Source organism: Taudactylus pleione, unplaced genomic scaffold (assembly GCF_031769625.1).
Source record: "Taudactylus pleione unplaced genomic scaffold, aTauple2 ptg001314l, whole genome shotgun sequence".
In the NCBI taxonomy this organism is placed as follows: Eukaryota; Metazoa; Chordata; class Amphibia; order Anura; family Myobatrachidae; genus Taudactylus; species Taudactylus pleione.
Window position 1 is genome coordinate 11,239,844 of NW_028285714.1, and position 19,899 is coordinate 11,259,742.

Genomic DNA, 19,899 nt, shown 5'->3' on the forward strand with positions numbered 1-19,899 from the left:
TTCATTTCAACCAGCCAGATATCGGACAGAAAATTGTATAGTGGATGCCCAGTGAAAAATTTGGTAGGGACTTTGCCGATTATCATAATCACCAGAACATATCTTTGCACCAGGGGTACCTAGAAGAGATACTCTTACTAATAGTTTTAACTCTATTCCTTGGGAGCTTTGCAGTTACTGTAATTTAGTTGCACATCCCTGAACTGTAAATGCCACAGTAACACAAAGGATGTGCAAAAAATCAAAGTGTAATCTTGTTTGAGAGTTGAATTTATATCCAAGTTTGTAGTTTATCAAATGAGGAAAATCTGAAAAAAAATTCTCTTTTATATTTCTAATGATGATTACAAACCAAATCCATCTGAGATTTGATATTGATGTTAGACAGTCCTACCAAGATGTGATAATTGATTACATTATTAAATAAATATCACTTGAAAAAAACAAACACGTAGCAAAATACAACGTATATTGTATATACTCCTGCGTGCTGTGCCATGCTGCATTATGCCGTGTTGTGTTGTCACAATAGGGATGTAGTCAGCATCCCGCCGTGCGGGATGCCGACAGCCGAAATACCGGCGCAGAAATCCCGACAGCGTCGGGATCCCAGCACCATAATCCTGACCGGCAGTATTTCGAAGGTAAGTATCGAGCGTTAGGGAGAAGGTTGGAGTGGGGGTTAGGGTTAGGCATTAGGGGGGAGGGTTAGGTTTAGGCACTAGGGAGAGTGGTTAGGTTTAGGCATCGGGGAGGGAGTGATACGTTTAGGGTGCCGGGAGGGGGAGGTTAGGTTTAGGCACTAGGGGGGTGGTTAGGGTTAGGCACCGGGGAGGGATTGTTAGTCTTACCTTATAACCTAATGGGTGTCGGGATTCTGACTGTCGGGATGCCGCTGTTGGTATTCTGACCAGCGACATCCCGACAGCCGGGATCTCATACCCAACCCGTCACAATATAGATCCTGTTGGTCTAGAATACATACAAAATATGTAGGAGTGCAGGAGCCCAATGACTCCTGATTAATTTGAAACATAAAGGAGGATAAACAGAGAAATAGTTAAGGAGAGAAATGGAGAAGTTTAAAGAATGCAGTGCCTGTTCCTAAGGTGTTAATATGCAGGACGTGGAAGTGACGTATCACCTTTTACACCATGCACCTTTTCTGGTGCATCTTCAATCCTGCAACTCAAAAGTATACAGTGATTTTTTGAAGGAACACCCAAAGACAGGGAATTGAGTGTGCACCTTGAAATGCACTAGGCAGCAGTGGCGTCCCTACATCATTAGACAACCGGTGTGGGGAGTAGTGGTGGGTGGGTTTGTAGTTCGCGGCGGGAAGCAGTGGGCGTGGCCTTGCAGAAGGGGGCATGGCCTCACGTCCCAAACCCCCTTTTTGTCACACCTGGAGTGTTGGAGGTTCGGGCTGCCTCCGGAAACCAGCCTGTCTGAAGTGTCGGCTCCCTCACTGTGTCAGGAGCAGAGTGCTGCACGTAATTATACAGTGCAATACCTGGCTAGTGTCACTGAGGGGGAAGTCTGCACCTTGGTGTCACCCCTCCGCGGGTGACATCTGGGTGCGGCTTGCACCCCCCATGTGACGCCACTGCTAGGAAGGCAAGTAGTTACACTTGTGCAAAGAAAGAAACTGTGCATTCAGCAATCAAATGAGCATTACAACAGTGAAAACAATATCATGAGAGATACAAGAAAATGTAAAAAACTATTATACATATCTGCGAGCTGGCTGAAAATTGCTTAGCATGGTTTAAAAGTCTGCAGACACGACTGTTTGCCATTCAGTTAGATATCCACATTATATTAATGCATATCTCAAAGGGAGTTAACACAGATTTTCGTGCCTGATTTAGCAGAGGACACTAATGCTATCGTAGCTACGATTTCACATGGCACGCAGCAGTGAAAATATGCTAATGCCTGCCAAAGCACAGCCGGCATAGGGACACCCACTGCTGCCATCTCATCCGTCCAATGTCGCTCTCCTGCGTAAACATCGATACCATCAACACACATAAAGCAGTTATGCAACATGTATGACAACACTTCTATTGCCTGAAATACACTTGCTGGCTATTATTTCTCCATCATTTATAAAAGTTCAAACACCAACCTTTTGTCACCATTTACCTGCCTCCAATAATTAGTTTATGGCAACTAACAACCTTTTACACTGTCCTGCTATTTTATTTGACACCTTTTGAGGAGTTCAGGGTGACTTCCCCACTCTTATGTACGTCATATATGTCACACATTGCAGCATTAGCGTGCGGCTTTCACCACTTGACATTACTAATTGAATTGTGCGAGTATCGTGTGCACTCTCCATGATAATATCCCATGTGTGCATAATATTATCCCGTGAGCACAGGGGACGGAAACGGTGGCTAATAAATCTGCCCCTGAATGTTATACAAAATCAGACAAAGTCATTCGAAATTGTAATTATTGTTAATATGATGAATACATTTTTACATATTTTGTTTAGTTGAACAGATCAGAAACCTCATTACATAGTAACCAAATAATGAAAATATAGTTATTCATTTTCTATGACTATATATTAATACATGGATCATAATCTTTTCAGGAGATATATAAAGAGTAAAAATAAAGTCTACCTATCCTAATTTTCAAAACAATAAAATAGTAATCATAGCATTTAACATTTTCCTATGTTGGAAGGAATGATTTCACCAGTACAACACAATTCACACTACCAGACAAGGACATCAGTGATGGTTCCTTATAGTACATGTTATTTTTATTCATTTTAATCTTAAATCAGTTTAAATTATGTGAAGAGAAGTGTAAAGGAAACTGGTGCACACTCCTCAATGTACACAATTAGAATTCATACAGATTGATATCTCTCCAACTGAACAATGAGATGTACACTGACTTCCCTTCCATTTGCACCTAGTGTCTTTGTTAAGTTTTGCAAATAATCAATGAACCATTAAACCATTTATTCGGCACAGTTTAGTGCAAACTTAATGCAAGAGGTTCACACTTCTTGATCTCCTGCATCAGGGCTAGGTTCATTGTCCTCCAGCACTTTTACTTCACTTTGCTCTGTATTTGTTTTGGCAGTATTCAAGGAAAGGGCATCATCTTCTAACTGTACGCCATCACTTTTAGGAACCTCCAAAAGCTCTGCGTGCTCCTTGACTCCAATAGCCGGATCAGAGTTTTCTTGGACGTCCATTGCCTCATTCTTCAATGTGTTTTTCCCAACAGATTCCAAGTCAAGTGCTTCATCTGAGTCCTCAATCTCTGGAGGAATATCCAAGCCCTTCTGTTTGCCACCCTTAGTAGATTTGGAATTAATGAAGTTTAGTTTTAATCTTGTTTGCAAAAAAACACAAAAAAGGCCTTTGACAAATCTCAGCTCAACATGTAGTTCTAAAGGATAGCTCTCCTTTAAGTACTCTTGGTGACTTAGGGGCAAATGTATTAAAGGTCGATTTCAATTTTATTGATTGTAATCGATTTCGAATCGATCTAAATCGATGTTGTGTTTCTGGGGCTAAATCACACATATACTAATATTTGAAAACAAACAAAAAAAAAATTGTCTGTTAGTAAATGTGTGATTTAGCCCCAAAATTACAAAATCTATTTATATTGATTTGCAATCTATTAAAATCATCCTTTAGTAAATATACCCTTAGGGTGGGTACACACCTGAACAGCTTGTAATTGGACTAATTTTACATCCAATTTCCCTTGAGGCCAGAACATACGATACTGAGGATACGCACTGTCCAATATCGCATACGACCAAATGATATATTGTATCGTTTGATCGTATACAATTTATTGCTGCTCCCGTACACACTACAACAATCACTGGCAACATATGAAGTCAAAATTGGCCAAATCAGATAGACATATCGTCTGGTCGTCCGTTGGCCATACACACTACACGATTGGCACCTAATCACATGCGATATCTTCCGATTGGCCATGCAGGATCCAGCAAATGAAATGAAGCAGGCCAGAGAACATTTAGTTATTTACATCTGCATGTAGTTTTATGTGCAGTTATCCTTTATTACCATCTTGCCACAACTCATATGTAATGGAAATATTAATGTAAACTTTTACAGACCTCCTGTTTTATGTATAACGGGGAGGAAACTTCAGAACTATGCACTAATGGAGCACAAGATTATGGACCTGATTCAGACCTGTTCGCTAGAATGAGATCGCTCGTTGCTGGCCGATTTTTGCGTTCTGCGCATGCTTGTGCATCACATTGTGCGTGCGCGAACCACTGCGATAGACCGGTAATCACTCGCTTGCTCAACATAGACAGCCCAGTTGAATGAGTGACAGGAGAGGCCATTTGTGGGTGGTAAAAGGGGCAGGCCACTAGAAATGGGGGAGGGAGGTACAAACACAGGCGTGCCTGTGTGTTTCAACGCTGTTTCATAGGCGTGCATAATTAACAGGCAGCGTCATTGTATACGTCACCTAGTTGTCTTTCACACTGAACGGATCGCAGTGCTTGCGGGCAGGTATAGTCAACCTCGAGCGCTATGAGCACATCCGATGGTGCTCGAAGTACCAATGTTTTCAAGCACTTAACGGAGATGACGTTCGCAAGTGGGCATCTTATGAATGGCTGGTGGGCGTCTACTTACGCAAAATGATTGTTCACCAAGACAAAATGGGCGTGCTAATGCCTTGCCAAGCGATCGCCTGCCTTGCTGGGAGTGCGCTGGATTTGCATACACTGGGAGCGAGCGATCGCATCTAGCGAATGGCTCTGAATCTGGCCCTATGTCAGTGCACCAGCATGAAGAGATAATGCAAGGAATAGTTTTCTGTGGTTACTGACACTTTATTGTAGCACAGATAGTTCAAAATGTGTGTAGTGTGCTTTATGTACCAAGCACTTTTACAATTGAGAAGAAAAGTAACATCACAAGGACTTTTCCCAGCAGAAGGCAGTCCAGGAACAACATACAGCAGAACATTACTAGGTAGTCATGCTGTAGTGCTAGTTAGGCTGTTACAGACCTCACCAATCAGTAGATATGCCATGGTTTATTTTCCTTTCCGCACCATGTACTGCTATAGCACTCCTGTTAATCTTATGAACCCATGATACTCCTTTCTCCATACAGTAACTTTTAGAGAAGATGTATTTTGAAACAATGAAATACTTTTTAGGTAATTTAAGATGAATATATTTCCTAATTCCCCTCGACATTCTGAAAATGTTAATAGCAGTAACTAGGAATAAAACTAATATGTATGTAGTTCAGGGTATTTTATTAGGTTAGTCATATATGATATTTTATATATGTATACGGCGATATATTCACCAATGTGTAGGATCCTTCAAAATACTGTTCTCGGGCCCACTAGCTACAACCCTAGTATTTGTCTTTTATATTTAATGCAGGTTAATTTCTAATTGTATGACAATTTCCAGAATACTTACAGCAGCTGTGAGACTTTCGTCGGTCTCTTCCACGGTAGGTAGATGGGGTGCACCAAACTTCTCTGTAAGCTCTGCAATAGTCTTTTGTGGAGACTCCTCTAACATTTTCTTCTAAAAAGAAGATATAATTGACTAGTTACAGCTTATACAGTTAAAGCCTTCAGGTTAGTATGAGACTCAAGTAAGTATAACAATGCTGCTGGTAGGTCTCAAAATATTTAAAAGGGATTATAAAAGTGCTAGCGGAAAAAGAAAAGTAAAATACAGTGAGTTACAAAATAAAATAGAAAATTAAATAAAAATCTAACATTAATAAGAAAAATCACCAGTGTCTACAGATAAACAATTTTCAAGCAATATAAAGCAAAAATACAGTAAGATGCAAAACACATTAACTCACATAAAGTAACTTAAGGAAGACTATTGTTTATTATTCATTTCATATAAAATGGCACCAACAAATTGTTAGTGGAATCCACTTAAACTATAATATAATATTTGTCCTGACCCCTATGATTGGCCAACTATAACCAAACCAGATGAGCACTCAATCATTCAGCCTACAGCACACATATTCTACTTATATCCAAATGGCATTATTATTATTCACTACACTAATTTGTAGTCTCCCTCTGTTTTATTTGTACTGTAGATCAAATCACGTGTTGGCTGAAAATCATGAGGGGATATAGTCATTATGTTGTTGACATTTTTAGAATGTCGAAATTAGTTTTAGGCAGGGGATTGGGAGGGTCAGGGCTAGGCACTAGGGCGAGGTTAGGGTTAGTTTGCAGAGGGGAAACGTTAGGGTTATTGGACCCATACATATAGCCGCTATTGTGGCAATTCCCTGTTCTGTCGACGCCTGGGTCTGGGGATTTTGAAAATCCAACATGTTGGACAATCTCAATTCTATCTCGAAAATGGAATCGGCTCGTTGGGAATTATTAACATGTTTTCTTATGCCGATTCTCCCGACAAATCGCTAATCAGTGGATCAGAACTCTGATCAGCAGATTGGAGCAGCAGAAAGAGGAATCAGCGTTTAGATATATGGCCCAGATAAGGCACTAGAGGGAGGGTTAGGGGTAGGGTTTAGGATTAGGGAATAGTTACCGCAGCACTGGATGACCAGAAGTGATGGTCACACGAGCTGATCTGGAGCCGCTGCAGCCTTCATGAGCATGTAAGTCACCGCTTGGCCACAGGAATGATATGTCGACATTTTAACATATTTACATTTCATCAGTGCCTACATGATAAATGTCAACAGTCAATGTTGACATATGACTATGTCGACATTCTCATGTCGACAAAACGGATGCCGACATTATGGCAGTCGACATATTATACCACACCCAATCATGAGTGTGGTAACTGCAAAGATTATACTGTATTTACTTATTTATTATTGATTCTTAGTTATGATGTATCATTATAACAAATAAGAAATATTTTGGTAGGTAAGAGCACTTTCTAAAGGAAAAATTATATCTCTATCAATAGATGTAGCTCTCTACAGGCAATATTTGTCATTCATGCTAGTCTTTGCCCCATTGAACACACAAGCATACATACAGTACTAGGGTCCATTTTAGTCGGCAGCTAATCCTATGAACACGAACATGATTTTGGAGCATGGCAGCTTACCAGTGCACCCAGAGGAGACCCACACAAACATGGGAGAACATACAAACTCCAGACAGATATTATTTCTATGTATAATGTATGTATATGTAAACAAAATATATATGTACACATACATTTTCATATTGGAATAACCAGTGCTTCAGGTTTAGAGTTCCTTTGAATATTTTTTTGTAACAGTTCTCGAACACCATGAGGATGTTTTACAGATAATCTACTTGTGATATCTATATAATGTAGTGGTGTAAGATGTGGGATATATCAGCCTTGCCAGCTCTCACCCGTTGTTCTTCAATTCTTTTTTGGATCAACATTTCTTCTTCTTTCAATTTTTCAATCATCTCAAGCTCCTGCCGCGCCTCTTCCTTTTCTATTTCCAGCGCTTCTCTTTCCAGTCGCTTCTAATATAATAAAAAAAATGATCAACAAGATTAATAACAGCACAACTGAACTAAACTTGTTAAAATGAAGGTTTAAGTCTTATTACGTATATTATAAGCAACTTAATTGAAGAACAGTGGCAGCAGACACAGAACATGTAATCATTGTAACGAAGTAAAGAATTTGATAAACTGCCATTGGTATACACGTTTCCAGGTACCTTCCAGAACCAACAATTGTACCAAGCAAAGGACTCTACTCTCCAAAACATTATCTGCAAAGACACACAAGTGGAGGCAAAGACACACAAGTGGAGGCAAAGACACACAAGTGGAGGCAAAGACACACAAGTGGAGGCAAAGACACACAAGTGGAGGCAAAGACACACAAGTGGAGGCAAAGACACACAAGTGGAGGCAAAGACACACAAGTGGAGGCAAAGACACACAAGTGGAGGCAAAGACACACAAGTGGAGGCAAAGACACACAAGTGGAGGCAAAGACACACAAGTGGAGGCAAAGACACACAAGTGGAGGCAAAGACACACAAGTGGAGGCAAAGACACACAAGTGGAGGCAAAGACACACAAGTGGAGGCAAAGACACACAAGTGGAGGCAAAGACACACAAGTGGAGGCAAAGACACACAAGTGGAGGCAAAGACACACAAGTGGAGGCAAAGACACACAAGTGGAGGCAGAGTAACTAATATACCAAGGTTAATATAACCAACTTATTCACTGGGAACCAGCACCTCAGTGAAGTCATTCAAGCTGAGCAATCACAATAATATTGGTTAGAACATAAAATAGTTGTCCCAACTGTAGGTGACTGGTGCATTTTACAGTTAAGGTCTTATATTGTCATATAGTCTAAATATGAAATTTCATCAGAAACAGAAAGCTGTGCTGTATTAGAATAAATGTATTGTACAGTGTTGTATTATGTATTATTCTTAGTACTTAGAGTGTGCATCAGCTTCCCCCTTTTTTTTGCAATAGAGCTACAGGTCTCAGCATGGTAACACCTCTGATAATGTTGTAATTAGGTTGTGCAGCCCATCCCCCCCCCCCTGTTTTCAAGTCCCTCCTTACTGATCAGCATTTGCAATCCCATTGAACTTTAAATAGGTGGGTACCATCACCTTTTCATATTCATCTAAATTGTTTCTGTATTTGTATATCCAGTGAGCAAGATACTGAATAGGATCCATCGGTCTTTTCTCTGCTACTTCTGCCAGTCCTTCTGTCAGACACTTCCCTAGACATCTCTTCAGATATTCAGAATCCATTCTTCTTCAGGAAATACACCAACTGTTTCAGTGAGATTAATAGAGATATTATTGAAACTCTGAGTTCGTATGTTCATTCGTTAAAGTGAACAATCTACAAACTAACTGCAAGAGATTATATATAATTTTTTTATTCTTACACACACATATTTACAGTATATACACTAGTTAGCAGCCAGCAAAAAGTCCCATTTGAGTGCTTAAACCTGTCACTTTTCGGTCATTTCTGCTCAGCGGCTCGGGGTCTGCGAGTAGAGATGTCAGTGCCAGCGGCTGTGCCCAGCCGAATAGAGCAACAATTGAATTTTCTTCCGATGTGCACCATCTAGTGGCCGCTGGCATGCAACACACTTAAATTCCCTCCATAGAGGTAAGGCTCTTAGAAATTTTAAATATAGTTATTTTCCTGTTAAAATGTATTAGAAGAAAAGTTAAAGTATAACACGTGCTAGGACTGGGATAAGAAAGGGACTTTTTTATTTAAGATTAGGAGCCGACAGGACCCACACCTTGGTTCTCATTTACAGGTAAGTCTTTGTTTTAATTGTGAAAGCATTTTATGTCAAGAGTTGTTTTGAGTAATGCACCAGAGCAGTCTCTATTTCATGGTGTTTCAGACCATCCAATTCATACCTGCTTAGAGGCAAATTCAATTAGGTGCGAAAAGTCCTGTACTTTTCGCATACCAGACTTTTCGCCCACATCGCTGGTTTTCCATGCGAAAAAGTACCGCGCTCGTCCCTGCTTATCCCCGTATTCAATTAGAAATCGGCGAAAACGGGACACGGCTAATTTGGACTTGCCAAAAATTGCTGTCAAATTTGGGGAAATCAGCCTGACCCCACTACCCACCCCCAAAAGATGCACTGACATTGGGGATCACTATTGATAGCCCCGAATCGGCCTGATGAAGGTATTTGGGGTACTTAAATCCTCTCAATAGCTGCTAATTAGCGTCTTTGCAGAAGTGGTGAAGAATAGCATTTAGTTTGTTTTTAAGAAAATAAGTAGTCCCAGCAAATTTGGGGGTGCATGAAAATTTGGAGGTACTAGCATATTCTAAAGTTGCTGAAGTGAAGTTTTACATTTTTTTAAAATAATCCACCTTCCGCAAGCACCTGCAACCTTAAAAACACCCGGGGCATTCTTGGGGACACCCTTGGAGTCTATCGCTAGTTTTTAAGTTTGTCCCCCAACTTATGTATTTTTCATCCCCCAAAGTGCTTTTTTTGGGGTGTATTTATTAAACTTTTTTTGATGCAGTTTACCTTTGGGGGACTGTCCAAAGGGTGCTGTGTGGTTTGCGGACGTTTGCACCCCAAAACCCCAATACTGCACTTTTATTCGACACCTATTCATAGGCGAAACTTTTTCGCCGGATCCATTGAGTTTCCTCACCGGTGAAAAGTCTCCGGAATTTAATACGGGGAAAAGTTTTCGCATGGCGAAATGACGTCACCGGCGATACTTTTCCGCAGAAATTGACTTTTCGCACCTAGTTGAATATGGTCCTATATCGGGACTTCAGAACTGTGACCAGTGGAGTTCCAAGTAGAATGGTTTCAGAAAAGCTTACTTGATTTTAATCTATGTATGCATGAATTTGGCTAACTCCAGACTGTTCTGTGTTCTATCAAATTGCTAACATACAACACCCTAAGCTCTCTTTATAGGATATATATTATATAGCTTATTAAAATATTAGAAACATTTTCTGCCTGCACAGTCTCTTCAAAATTGCAAAGGGAGATGCACTAACTACTAATCTAGGCTTTTTGCAGAAGAATAGTGTAGGGTCTATAAACTGTATGTCAGCATCGTGTACTTGCTACTGCATGTAGAATAGAAAGATAGATAGATAGATAGATAGATAGATAGATAGATAGATAGATAGATAGATAGATAGATAGATAGATAGATAGATAGATTCGTATCACTGACTTGCTTTTGCAATGCCCGGTTTTCCTGCAGTCTCACAATCTCACAGATCCAAAACGCGTCTCTGGTCTCCTAGCAATTGGGAGAAAACAAGTGACGATGAAGCTGTACCCTGCGCACAGATGATGATGACACTAGCGGACATTTTTGAGTTTGGCTTGCCATTTTGTCTATAGTAAGTTCGAATAGAATACACATCAGTATAAGAACACGAATGTTGGAGTGCGAGTCCCGTCACGTTTCGTTTTCAATGTGAAGCAAGCTGAAATTAGCTTTTAATGTTCCTAGAGAGCTCGGCATTGGCAGCCATGTTTTCGAAGACCGATTCTTTGAGACAAAGCTTCCAGTGTGCTTCCCTCCCGTGTCCGTGTCGTATCTTTGTTGAGTTTGTGAAATGCCGCCATCTTGTGGATTATTCATGCAGTACAAGAATATTTGTTTAGTTAACATAAAATACAGCTGCTGCAATATACAAATTAGTTTTATTATGCATATTTTTCTCATCATTGTTACACTTTAATTAAGAGATTGCATTTGTCGCTAAAGCTGGCCGTACATGGTACGATAACAGACCCTCCAACATGACCCTTTCCATCCGTCACCTGTTTAGAAACAACTTTCGTATCAATTAACTAGTTTAACACAGGTGATGTCAATCATAAATTAAGGAACGTATTCAATTAGTTTTGCGTCCATGATAAAGTTTCGCCTGCCTGACTTTCCGCCTACATCGTGTGTTTTGGAGGCGGAAACTTATCGTGTGCGCTCCCACTATTCGCCCTATTCTATTCCAAACCACACGAAAACGGCAAGCCGCGAAGTCGGAACAGGCGGAAATTGCTTTAAAAAATGGGGAAATCAGCCTGGACCCCCCAAAAAGATGTACTAACATTGGGGATCAATGGAGATGTGCCAGAATAGCCCTAATAAAGCTATTTGGGGTACTTAACTTGTTTCAGTAGCTTCTTATTAGCATCTTTGCACAAGTGGTGAAGAATGGCATTAAGCAGTATTTTTTGGTGAAAATAAGTAGTCCTGACAAATTTGGTGTACCTGAAAATGTCTCTAAAGTGAAGTTTTAATAAAAGTGAAATTCCTCCGTCATACAAACACCTGCAATCCCCAAAACACTTATTAGAGCATCCCCAGAACCTTATTTCGTTAGTTTTTTAAGTTGTCCCCCCACTTTGTGCTTATTCACCCCCAAAATGAAACTACTTTTTTGGGGTGTTCTTCAGTTTTTTCCAGGAATTTGTTGACACCGTTGTCCTTTGGGGGGCTATCCTAAGGGTTCTGAGTGGTTTCCCCACCTCTGCACCCCAAAATAAAGTTTAGCACTTTTCTCCTACTATTCAGAGGCAAATCTTTTTCGCCTATTACATTGCACTGACTTTCCGCATATGCGAAAAGCGGATGGAATTGAATACGGAGATAAGTTTCCACGTGAAAAGCTGAGATCGGCGCTACTTTTCCGTGGATCCCGGCTTTTCGTTTCTAATTGAATACAGCCCTAAGAGAGAAATTCAGGAGCAGAGCATTTTGCACCTGATGGAAGAGGTCATATTGGAGTGCGTGTGATAATAAGGGCCGGCTCCAGGCACGCTCCGTGCGTGTGGCCGCACAGGGGCTCCAGGGTCTGGCTGTAGAAACCCCATCCTCCACCCACCTGCTGTGGTTATTTTTTTTTATGCTCAGGGGAGAGAGCTGTGAGGGGAGGGACGAAGGGGGAGCATGGGATGGTGCTTGGTGCAGAGAAACCTAGCATCGGCCCTGGCGATAATCATGCAAACCAGCCAGCTAAACTGGTTTGACCAATTGTCGTTAAGTTTATGGTACGGTACTGGTATAATCATTCAAAGCATGAAAACATCTGAGAAACGGTCTGGATTGTTCAGTTTGACTTTCAAAACTGTTCGACTGTCATTCAGTCAACGTCAGGTTGTGAATGGAGATTGCCTCCATATAGTAATGTAGGACGGCGCAACAATTATTAAGCAGTCAACTCCTCCCCTGTTCTTGTGGACTGGTCCGTAGTGCATGGCCAGAAAAGGAAATTGATAGACTAACTATATCACAAACCATACGTCCCAAGAGTACAGTGTGATTTATGATGGCCTAAATAAGTAAATTCAATATAAATCAGTATGGCTGCATTGCAAATATGGGCACTGGAGTAGTTTCCATCTGAAAAATATGATATCCATAATGGCTTGTATTGACTACATTAAATGGAGTATTGTATTTATGTCTATGAAACAGAACATTGCTTTGTACAGCAACATAAATACTGATTAATAGCTCTAATAGGCATTTTAAAGAATTAATTATATGTACCACTTCAATAGAAATTATTAATTTCATTCACTTGTTCTCTGTTACATATATTATTGGTAAGTTAAACATGTTATTCTAATAGTTCATTACCCTTAATTCAATACACTATGAACATACCACGGACACTGAGTTAGTGTATTATCATGGACCTATTGAATCAATATATCATAAACATCGTATAGTGTGTACGCCCGATCGGTCATTGATGATGGTCCTTCATCGCATCGTCCTATCTGCTGTTCTGTACTGCAATGAATGACACAGTGCTATTACATGCTGCATGTAACGATAAGTCATGGCGTCGTACACCGGATTGTGCAGTGTGTACGCAAGGTATCGTTACATCACATCGTTGGGTCGCACTGTCATATGGTATGTACTTAGGGCCTGATTCAGAGCTGAACGCTCTGACCAGAGCGCTCGCTCTGAATCAGGGCCCTCCTACCTTTTTTTGGAGCGTCCTCATGGACGCTCGCATAGCTGTGGGTTACCACCCACAGCTATAGCGAGCATCCATGATGATGTTCGCGATGGTCTTGACCATCGCGATCATCGGGCTTGCGACGGAGACCCTGCGGTAGGGTCTCGCTGCCGCAAGCCCTGGAGTGATTTTGGCTCTATCAGAGCCAAAATCACTCCCACTGACATCACTAGTGATGTCAGTGGGGCCGGCTTGAGACGGTAGGCGTTCCCATGGGAACGCCTCCGTCTGGCAGGCATGTCCCTGCCTGCCACGCCTCCGTCTGCCTCCAGAGGCACGCCTACATCTGGCAGGCACGTCAATCAACATCGACAGCACGCCCCCTTTGGTGCGAGACCCGGAGCGATGGAGAGCCCGTCGCTCGCCGGGTCTCGCGCATGTGCAGTGGGGGAACATCGACCCGCTTGCGAGCGTACTGCCGCTCACGAGCGGGTCTGAATGACCCCCTTAGCTTTAGTATTGTGTCCATGTACCTCTTGGAGTCTGCAGAGTAAAAAAGTTTAACGTTAACAAGTCCTGACTCCTAAGCAATGTACACTGCTCATAAAATTCACATTGCTCTCTCCATCTAAGCTCAATTGCACTGAACCCAGCACAAATAGATAATAATGATCTTGCATGGTGATTTTTAAGAGAAAGCACATTACAAAGGGAAAATAGTGCCAATTCCATTTCTCTGAAGGTCAAGTGCAGCAGGGACACATTCTGTTCATGAGATCATGGGGTATATTTACTAAAGTGCGGCTTTTTAGAAGTGGAGTTGTTGCCCATAGCAACCAATCAGATTTTATTTATCATTTATCTAGCACCTTCTAGAAGATAATAGCTAAAATCTGATTGGTTGCTATGGGCAACAACTCCACTTCTAAAAAGCCGCATTTTAGTAAATATACCCCCATATGTAATTATTTCAGGCTTCACAATTCACAGGATGAATTGAGAAGAACTTATATATGGTTCACACACAGGCATTTTAAAAAGTTTGAAAGACATTTAAATTACACAAAATGTGGCATTTGACTGTTTTGTGTAGGTACAACTGCATCTATTTTAACATTGTTAGGATCAGCGACAGCGGATCATCTTGGTGGTAGTTCCCAGTTATAGTTGCGACTGGGACACTGCATCATGTCTTGTCCTTGTCCCGGCTGTTGCAGGCAGCTGGAAATCCTGTCTAGTCTGTTTTCAGCTCTAGCTGTAATCTTGCCTGTCTGTCTGTGTGCAGACCTCAGCTACACATTAATTAATTGTCTCTCTGTGTGCTGAACCCAGCTGCACACTAACCTGTAATTAGGAAAGGCTCTCTGCAGGGAATGGCTCTGATTGGATCTTGCATCTCATAAGTTACAGCTAGCCCTGCACTCAGTGCAGGTTATACTGACTACCAGTGTATGTTGCTCTGTTCACAATTACCTGAGTTCTTGCCGGTCTACAAAGTTCTACTGTTATGGTATCCTGATCCTGTAAGTATTCAGCTCTGCTGTATTGCTACCAGAGCCCTGTCTAGTCGTGTCAGTCTGCATTCAGCTAATATTACCTGCAGCATTCTCCACTCCGCTGCATCTAGCGGTGTCACTTTATTCCCAGCTATTGTGCCAGCAGTGTTCCCCACCTCGCTGCCTCCAGTTTGTGTTCCTGATGTGTCTGAGTACTCCTGTCTGATTCCTGCATTATGGTCTGCTAGGCCTTGAACTATGTTAGTACTATCACGGCTCAGTAGCCGCACCTCGACTGTCTAAGTCGCATCACGGCGACTAGGCTGCATCCTAGTCAAGTCCATCCCAACTATCATGGCTGCATCTCAGCTCCCAGGCCGCATCTTGTCAAGTACATCTCAGCTCACAAAGCTGCACCTCGGCCACTGGGCCGCATCTTGTCAAGTACATCTCAGCTCACAAAGCTGCACCTCGCCCACTGGGCCGCATCTTATTAAGTACATCTCAGCTCACAAAGCTGCACCTCGGCTCTCAAGGCTGCATCAGTTGGTCCCAGTTGCACATGGCCATCAAGGCCACTTTGTTTGTTCCTGTCTCGTCTCGGCCCTTAAGGCAGCATCGTTGTATTACAGTCGCACATGGCCACTTTGTTCAAGTCTCGTCTCTGGCTACTAGGCAACATCATAGTCTGCTACCTTCTCGGCTCATTAGCTGCACCTCGGCCTGCTAGCCGCACCTTGAACTGTCTGTACTCCTGTAAGTATTCTTGCCACATCAATTGTGCCTTGTCTGTTTCTTGTTTGTCCAGTCTTGTCCGTACTCTAGCCCTGCCTCTCTTGTCTTTGCCAGTCCAGTATTGCCTGTCTTATCTTTGCCAGTCCAGTATTGCCTGTCTTGTCTTTGCCAGTCCAGTATTGCCTGTCTTGTCTGAAATACTGTATACCACAGTCCTGGTCACTCCTGCCCTGCAGCATATACCCTGTGTCTAGTCATTCCTTGTCTAGCCTCCTAGCTGCACTACAGTCCCTAGACATTCCTCAGACCACAGTGACCTGCCGCTGCTAGTAGACCATGTTCTCTCTGTGTTGTGCCACCATTCTGCAGCCTCACTCCACCTAGCTCCAGTTGTGGAAGGACTGCCACTCCTCTACCCAATCTTATCCTTGGTCAGCAGTCCTGCGGTCTCATCACCATGTGAGAACCGTAACAAACATACAGCTGATTCCAGCCTCTAAAGCATCCAATATAATGAATCTTTTACATGTCAATGTATGGATATGAATGATAATTGTTCACAACTTAAAAATGGCTGAAAGGCATTCTGGTTATCAGACCTGTCCAATTCTCCTGACAGTTGTTCAGTTGACTTACACTGTGAGTGAAGATCTTTTTCATACATCCTGCATTGTATGCAGGCCCATCAATAGTCGTGTTGTTGTTGCTCTGCTCGTCATGCTTTCAGCTGGTTCGTTTGCACTGTCACACAGTCTATGGCCAGCTTTACTCCATGAACAATCTGTGTAACTTTGAACAATCAGTGAGTTTTGTGTATTATGAGATAAACATGCATGGTTTGCACAATCTTCTCTCTCATTCATTTCATTCACTCTTTCCTTTTTTTTCTCCCAGAAATGTGTATATCTCCCTCTCTCTCTCTCTCTCTCTCTCTCTCTCTCTCTCTCTCTCTTTCTCTCTCTCTCACAGACTAGAGTGGAGGGAGTCAGGGACTGAGCAAGGTCATGTCTGAGACAGACAGAGAGAGACAGCCTCCAACAAACCCATGAAGATGCCCTGATGCAGAAACAGTAGACAAAAAGGATCCAAGGGAGGCAAGCAATCAGGAATTTAAAAAAAAACAAGCAACCATTGGATCACAATCAAATGATTTCCATGGTGGCAAACATCAAACTGCCACCATCAAATGATAAAAACACTGCCATCTGAACAAAAACATTGATGGCTAGTAACCATAAGATTCCAATGTCCATCCCTACACTGCAGATGGACTGTGGCCACCAGTTCTCCACCGTGAAGTGCTCTCTATCCAGCATGATGTTCCCGCTCAGCCACACGGCCCCGGTGAACAAGAGGCACCTCCCATGGAAGTCAACACTGTTCTCTGACAGGGGCACCATAGGAAGAAAGCTCAACAGAAAGGCCAGGAAATATAAGGTACATTGTGCAAAGAGGAAATTGCACAATGCCATGTTCGGCAGCCGGGGAGGGGTGCGCATGAAGGCTGCGGAAATATGCACAGGTGCCCCAGCCCGGGGACATGCTGCTGATAATGTTTACAGTAGCTGCAATACAAATCTCTCATCCATGATCCACCTGCCCTTTCCAGCACATCCCAGTGGCCAGGCCCCAGGGGGTTGTGGTGTGATGCATGGGGCTGTGGTAAGAAATAGGAGTGAGAAGCAGGGGCCTGTAGTGAGATGCAAGGGGCTCTGGTGAAATATAGGATGCTGTTGTGAGATGCAGGGGGCAGTAGTAAGAAGCAGCAGGCTACTGTGAGATGCAGGGGGCTGTGGTGAGATGAAATTGCTCCCCTGGGAAGCCGGGGCAGGTAGCTAGTTTATTATATAAGTCATATAATTCACACATCTTGACTTCCTTTATTTCAATTGTTACAATATTACATTTATAGTATTTAAATATTGGTTTATTTGATTATGTAAATGTTCATCATTTAGAAGATATGCACAGACTGAGCAAAGGATGTTACATTAAGTGGCATATATATATTATTGTATTTTAGACCCAATAATTATCATCTTTATTCACGGCAATATGTTAAGTATTGCCCAAATTTATTAAAAACATGCACAGACAGGTCACGTGATGGCTCTCTTCAGGGATCCCTGAGGCGGAGCTGAGCTGCCATTTTCCTACAACTGCTGTACCATGCGCCGCAAGGGCAGACAATGTGCCCCTGGGCTCCATGCTTAGGTCTGCAGCTAGGTGATGCCGGATCCCCCCTTCTCCTGGCGGGCCCAATCCTCTTCATGTCAGATCCCAGCCCGGAGCCGCCATGTCCGGCCAGAGGATAACGGACTGCAAGATCACAACCCATGAGTTCATTGGCCCTTAAGAAGAAGCAGCTGGACTGTGAGTAGGCCACATCTTGTGTTAAGCCGTGCCCAGTGTTTTACCTGGGTCTGTGTGTGGTTATCACTGAACTTGGTTGTCATTTAGGTTCACATGACATTATTAATAATGTTCTGAACTGCCAACAATTTATGCCTGACATCAGTGCCGCTATTCACATTCATTCAGCTCTGTGTTAGAAGTTATTCAGGATAACTGTGATTAGTAAAACATTTCTCCTGTTTGATGTATAACTTATTTACCTTGATCAATACACAGCAATGTAATTCCATTAAGCTGAGATAATGGAATAATTAGTCGGCTTTAGTACAGTGTGTGTGTGTGTGTATGTATGTATGTATATATTAGGGGTGAGCGGGTTCGGATTTCTGAAATCCGAACCCCCCCGAGCCCCCCCGATCCGAGTCCGATCCGAATCAGGCTCGACTTTTCCCGCCTGACTCGGATCTGAAATCGAGGCAAAACGTCATCATCCCGCCTTCCGAGTCTCGCGGGTTTTGGATCCTATATAAGGTACCCACGTCGGCGCCATTTTCTCACTCGGCTGTGGACAGTGAAGAGGGAGGGTGGGAGTTAGGGCTGTGTAGTGTAGTGTAGTGTAGTGCTGCTGTTGTCCACTACTTCAAAGTCCATAGGGGCTGGCTGTGTTGTGCTGTGCTGCTGTTGTTAATAGGGGCTGTGTCCACTACTTCAAAGTCCATAGGGGCTGGCTGGACTGTGTTGTGCAGTCAGTTCTCCATAGGGGCTGTGTCCACTCCAAAGTCCTGTGCAGTGTCCCAGTCCTAAAGGAGTGCTGCAGTGTTGTCCAGGGGGTGCTCTGTCCATCAGGGGTGCTCCCCCCAAGTGCTAAAAAAATAATATATTTTCTGTGTTTGTGAATTGTGTGCGCAGTAGCCGCACGTGCATCAACAAAGTAGTGCCAAGCGTGCGCCTGTGTCATAAGTAAAGGGCCGGCTGGCTTGACCGTTAAGGGTGCTGTAACCCCCGAAAGTACACTCCAGTCCAAACCAAAAAAAAAATTATTTTCTGTGTTTGTGAATTGTGTGCGCAGTAGCCGCACGTGCATCAACAAAGTAGTGCCAAGCGTGCGCCTGTGTCATAAGTAAAGGGCCGGCTGGCTTGACCGTTAAGGGTGCTGTAACCCCCGAAAGTACACTCCAGTCCAAACCAAAAAAAAAATTATTTTCTGTGTTTGTGAATTGTGTGCGCAGTAGCCGCACGTGCATCAACAAAGTAGTGCCAAGCGTGCGCCTGTGTAATAAGTAAAGGGCCGGCTGGCTTGACCGTTAAGGGTGCTGTAACCCCCGAAAGTACACTCCAGTCCAAACCAAAAAAAAATTATTTTCTGTGTTTGTGAATTGTGTGCGCAGTAGCCGCACGTGCATCAACAAAGTAGTGCCAAGCGTGCGCCTGTGTCATAAGTAAAGGGCCGGCTGGCTTGACCGTTAAGGGTGCTGTAACCCCCGAAAGTACACTCCAGTCCAAACCAAAAAAAAAATTATTTTCTGTGTTTGTGAATTGTGTGCGCAGTAGCCGCACGTGCATCAACAAAGTAGTGCCAAGCGTGCGCCTGTGTCATAAGTAAAGGGCCGGCTGGCTTGACCGTTAAGGGTGCTGTAACCCCCGAAAGTACACTCCAGTCCAAACCAAAAAAAAAATTATTTTCTGTGTTTGTGAATTGTGTGCACTGTGGCTGCACGTGCATCAACAAAGGAGCAGCGCCAAGCGTGCGCCTGTGTCCCATAAGTAAAGAGCCGGCTGGCTCATTTCTTAAAGGGTGGTGTAACCCACAAAGTGCACTACTCTCCAG

General features: G+C 42.8%; 1 protein-coding gene across 1 annotated transcript; it reads right to left on the reverse strand.

The window, feature by feature from the left end:
* Window positions 1-2,531: 2,531 nt before the first annotated feature.
* On the reverse strand, window positions 2,532-10,809 carry DYDC2 (DPY30 domain containing 2). Its single transcript, XM_088463060.1, has 5 exons — window positions 10,734-10,809; window positions 8,646-8,814; window positions 7,402-7,521; window positions 5,474-5,584; window positions 2,532-3,328 (listed from the first exon to the last, which is right to left on the reverse strand). Exons 2-5 carry the CDS (start codon window positions 8,790-8,792, stop codon window positions 3,026-3,028), a joined length of 681 nt encoding a protein of 226 aa, XP_088319186.1. The 5' UTR covers window positions 8,793-8,814; window positions 10,734-10,809; the 3' UTR covers window positions 2,532-3,025.
* Window positions 10,810-19,899: the final 9,090 nt, after the last annotated feature.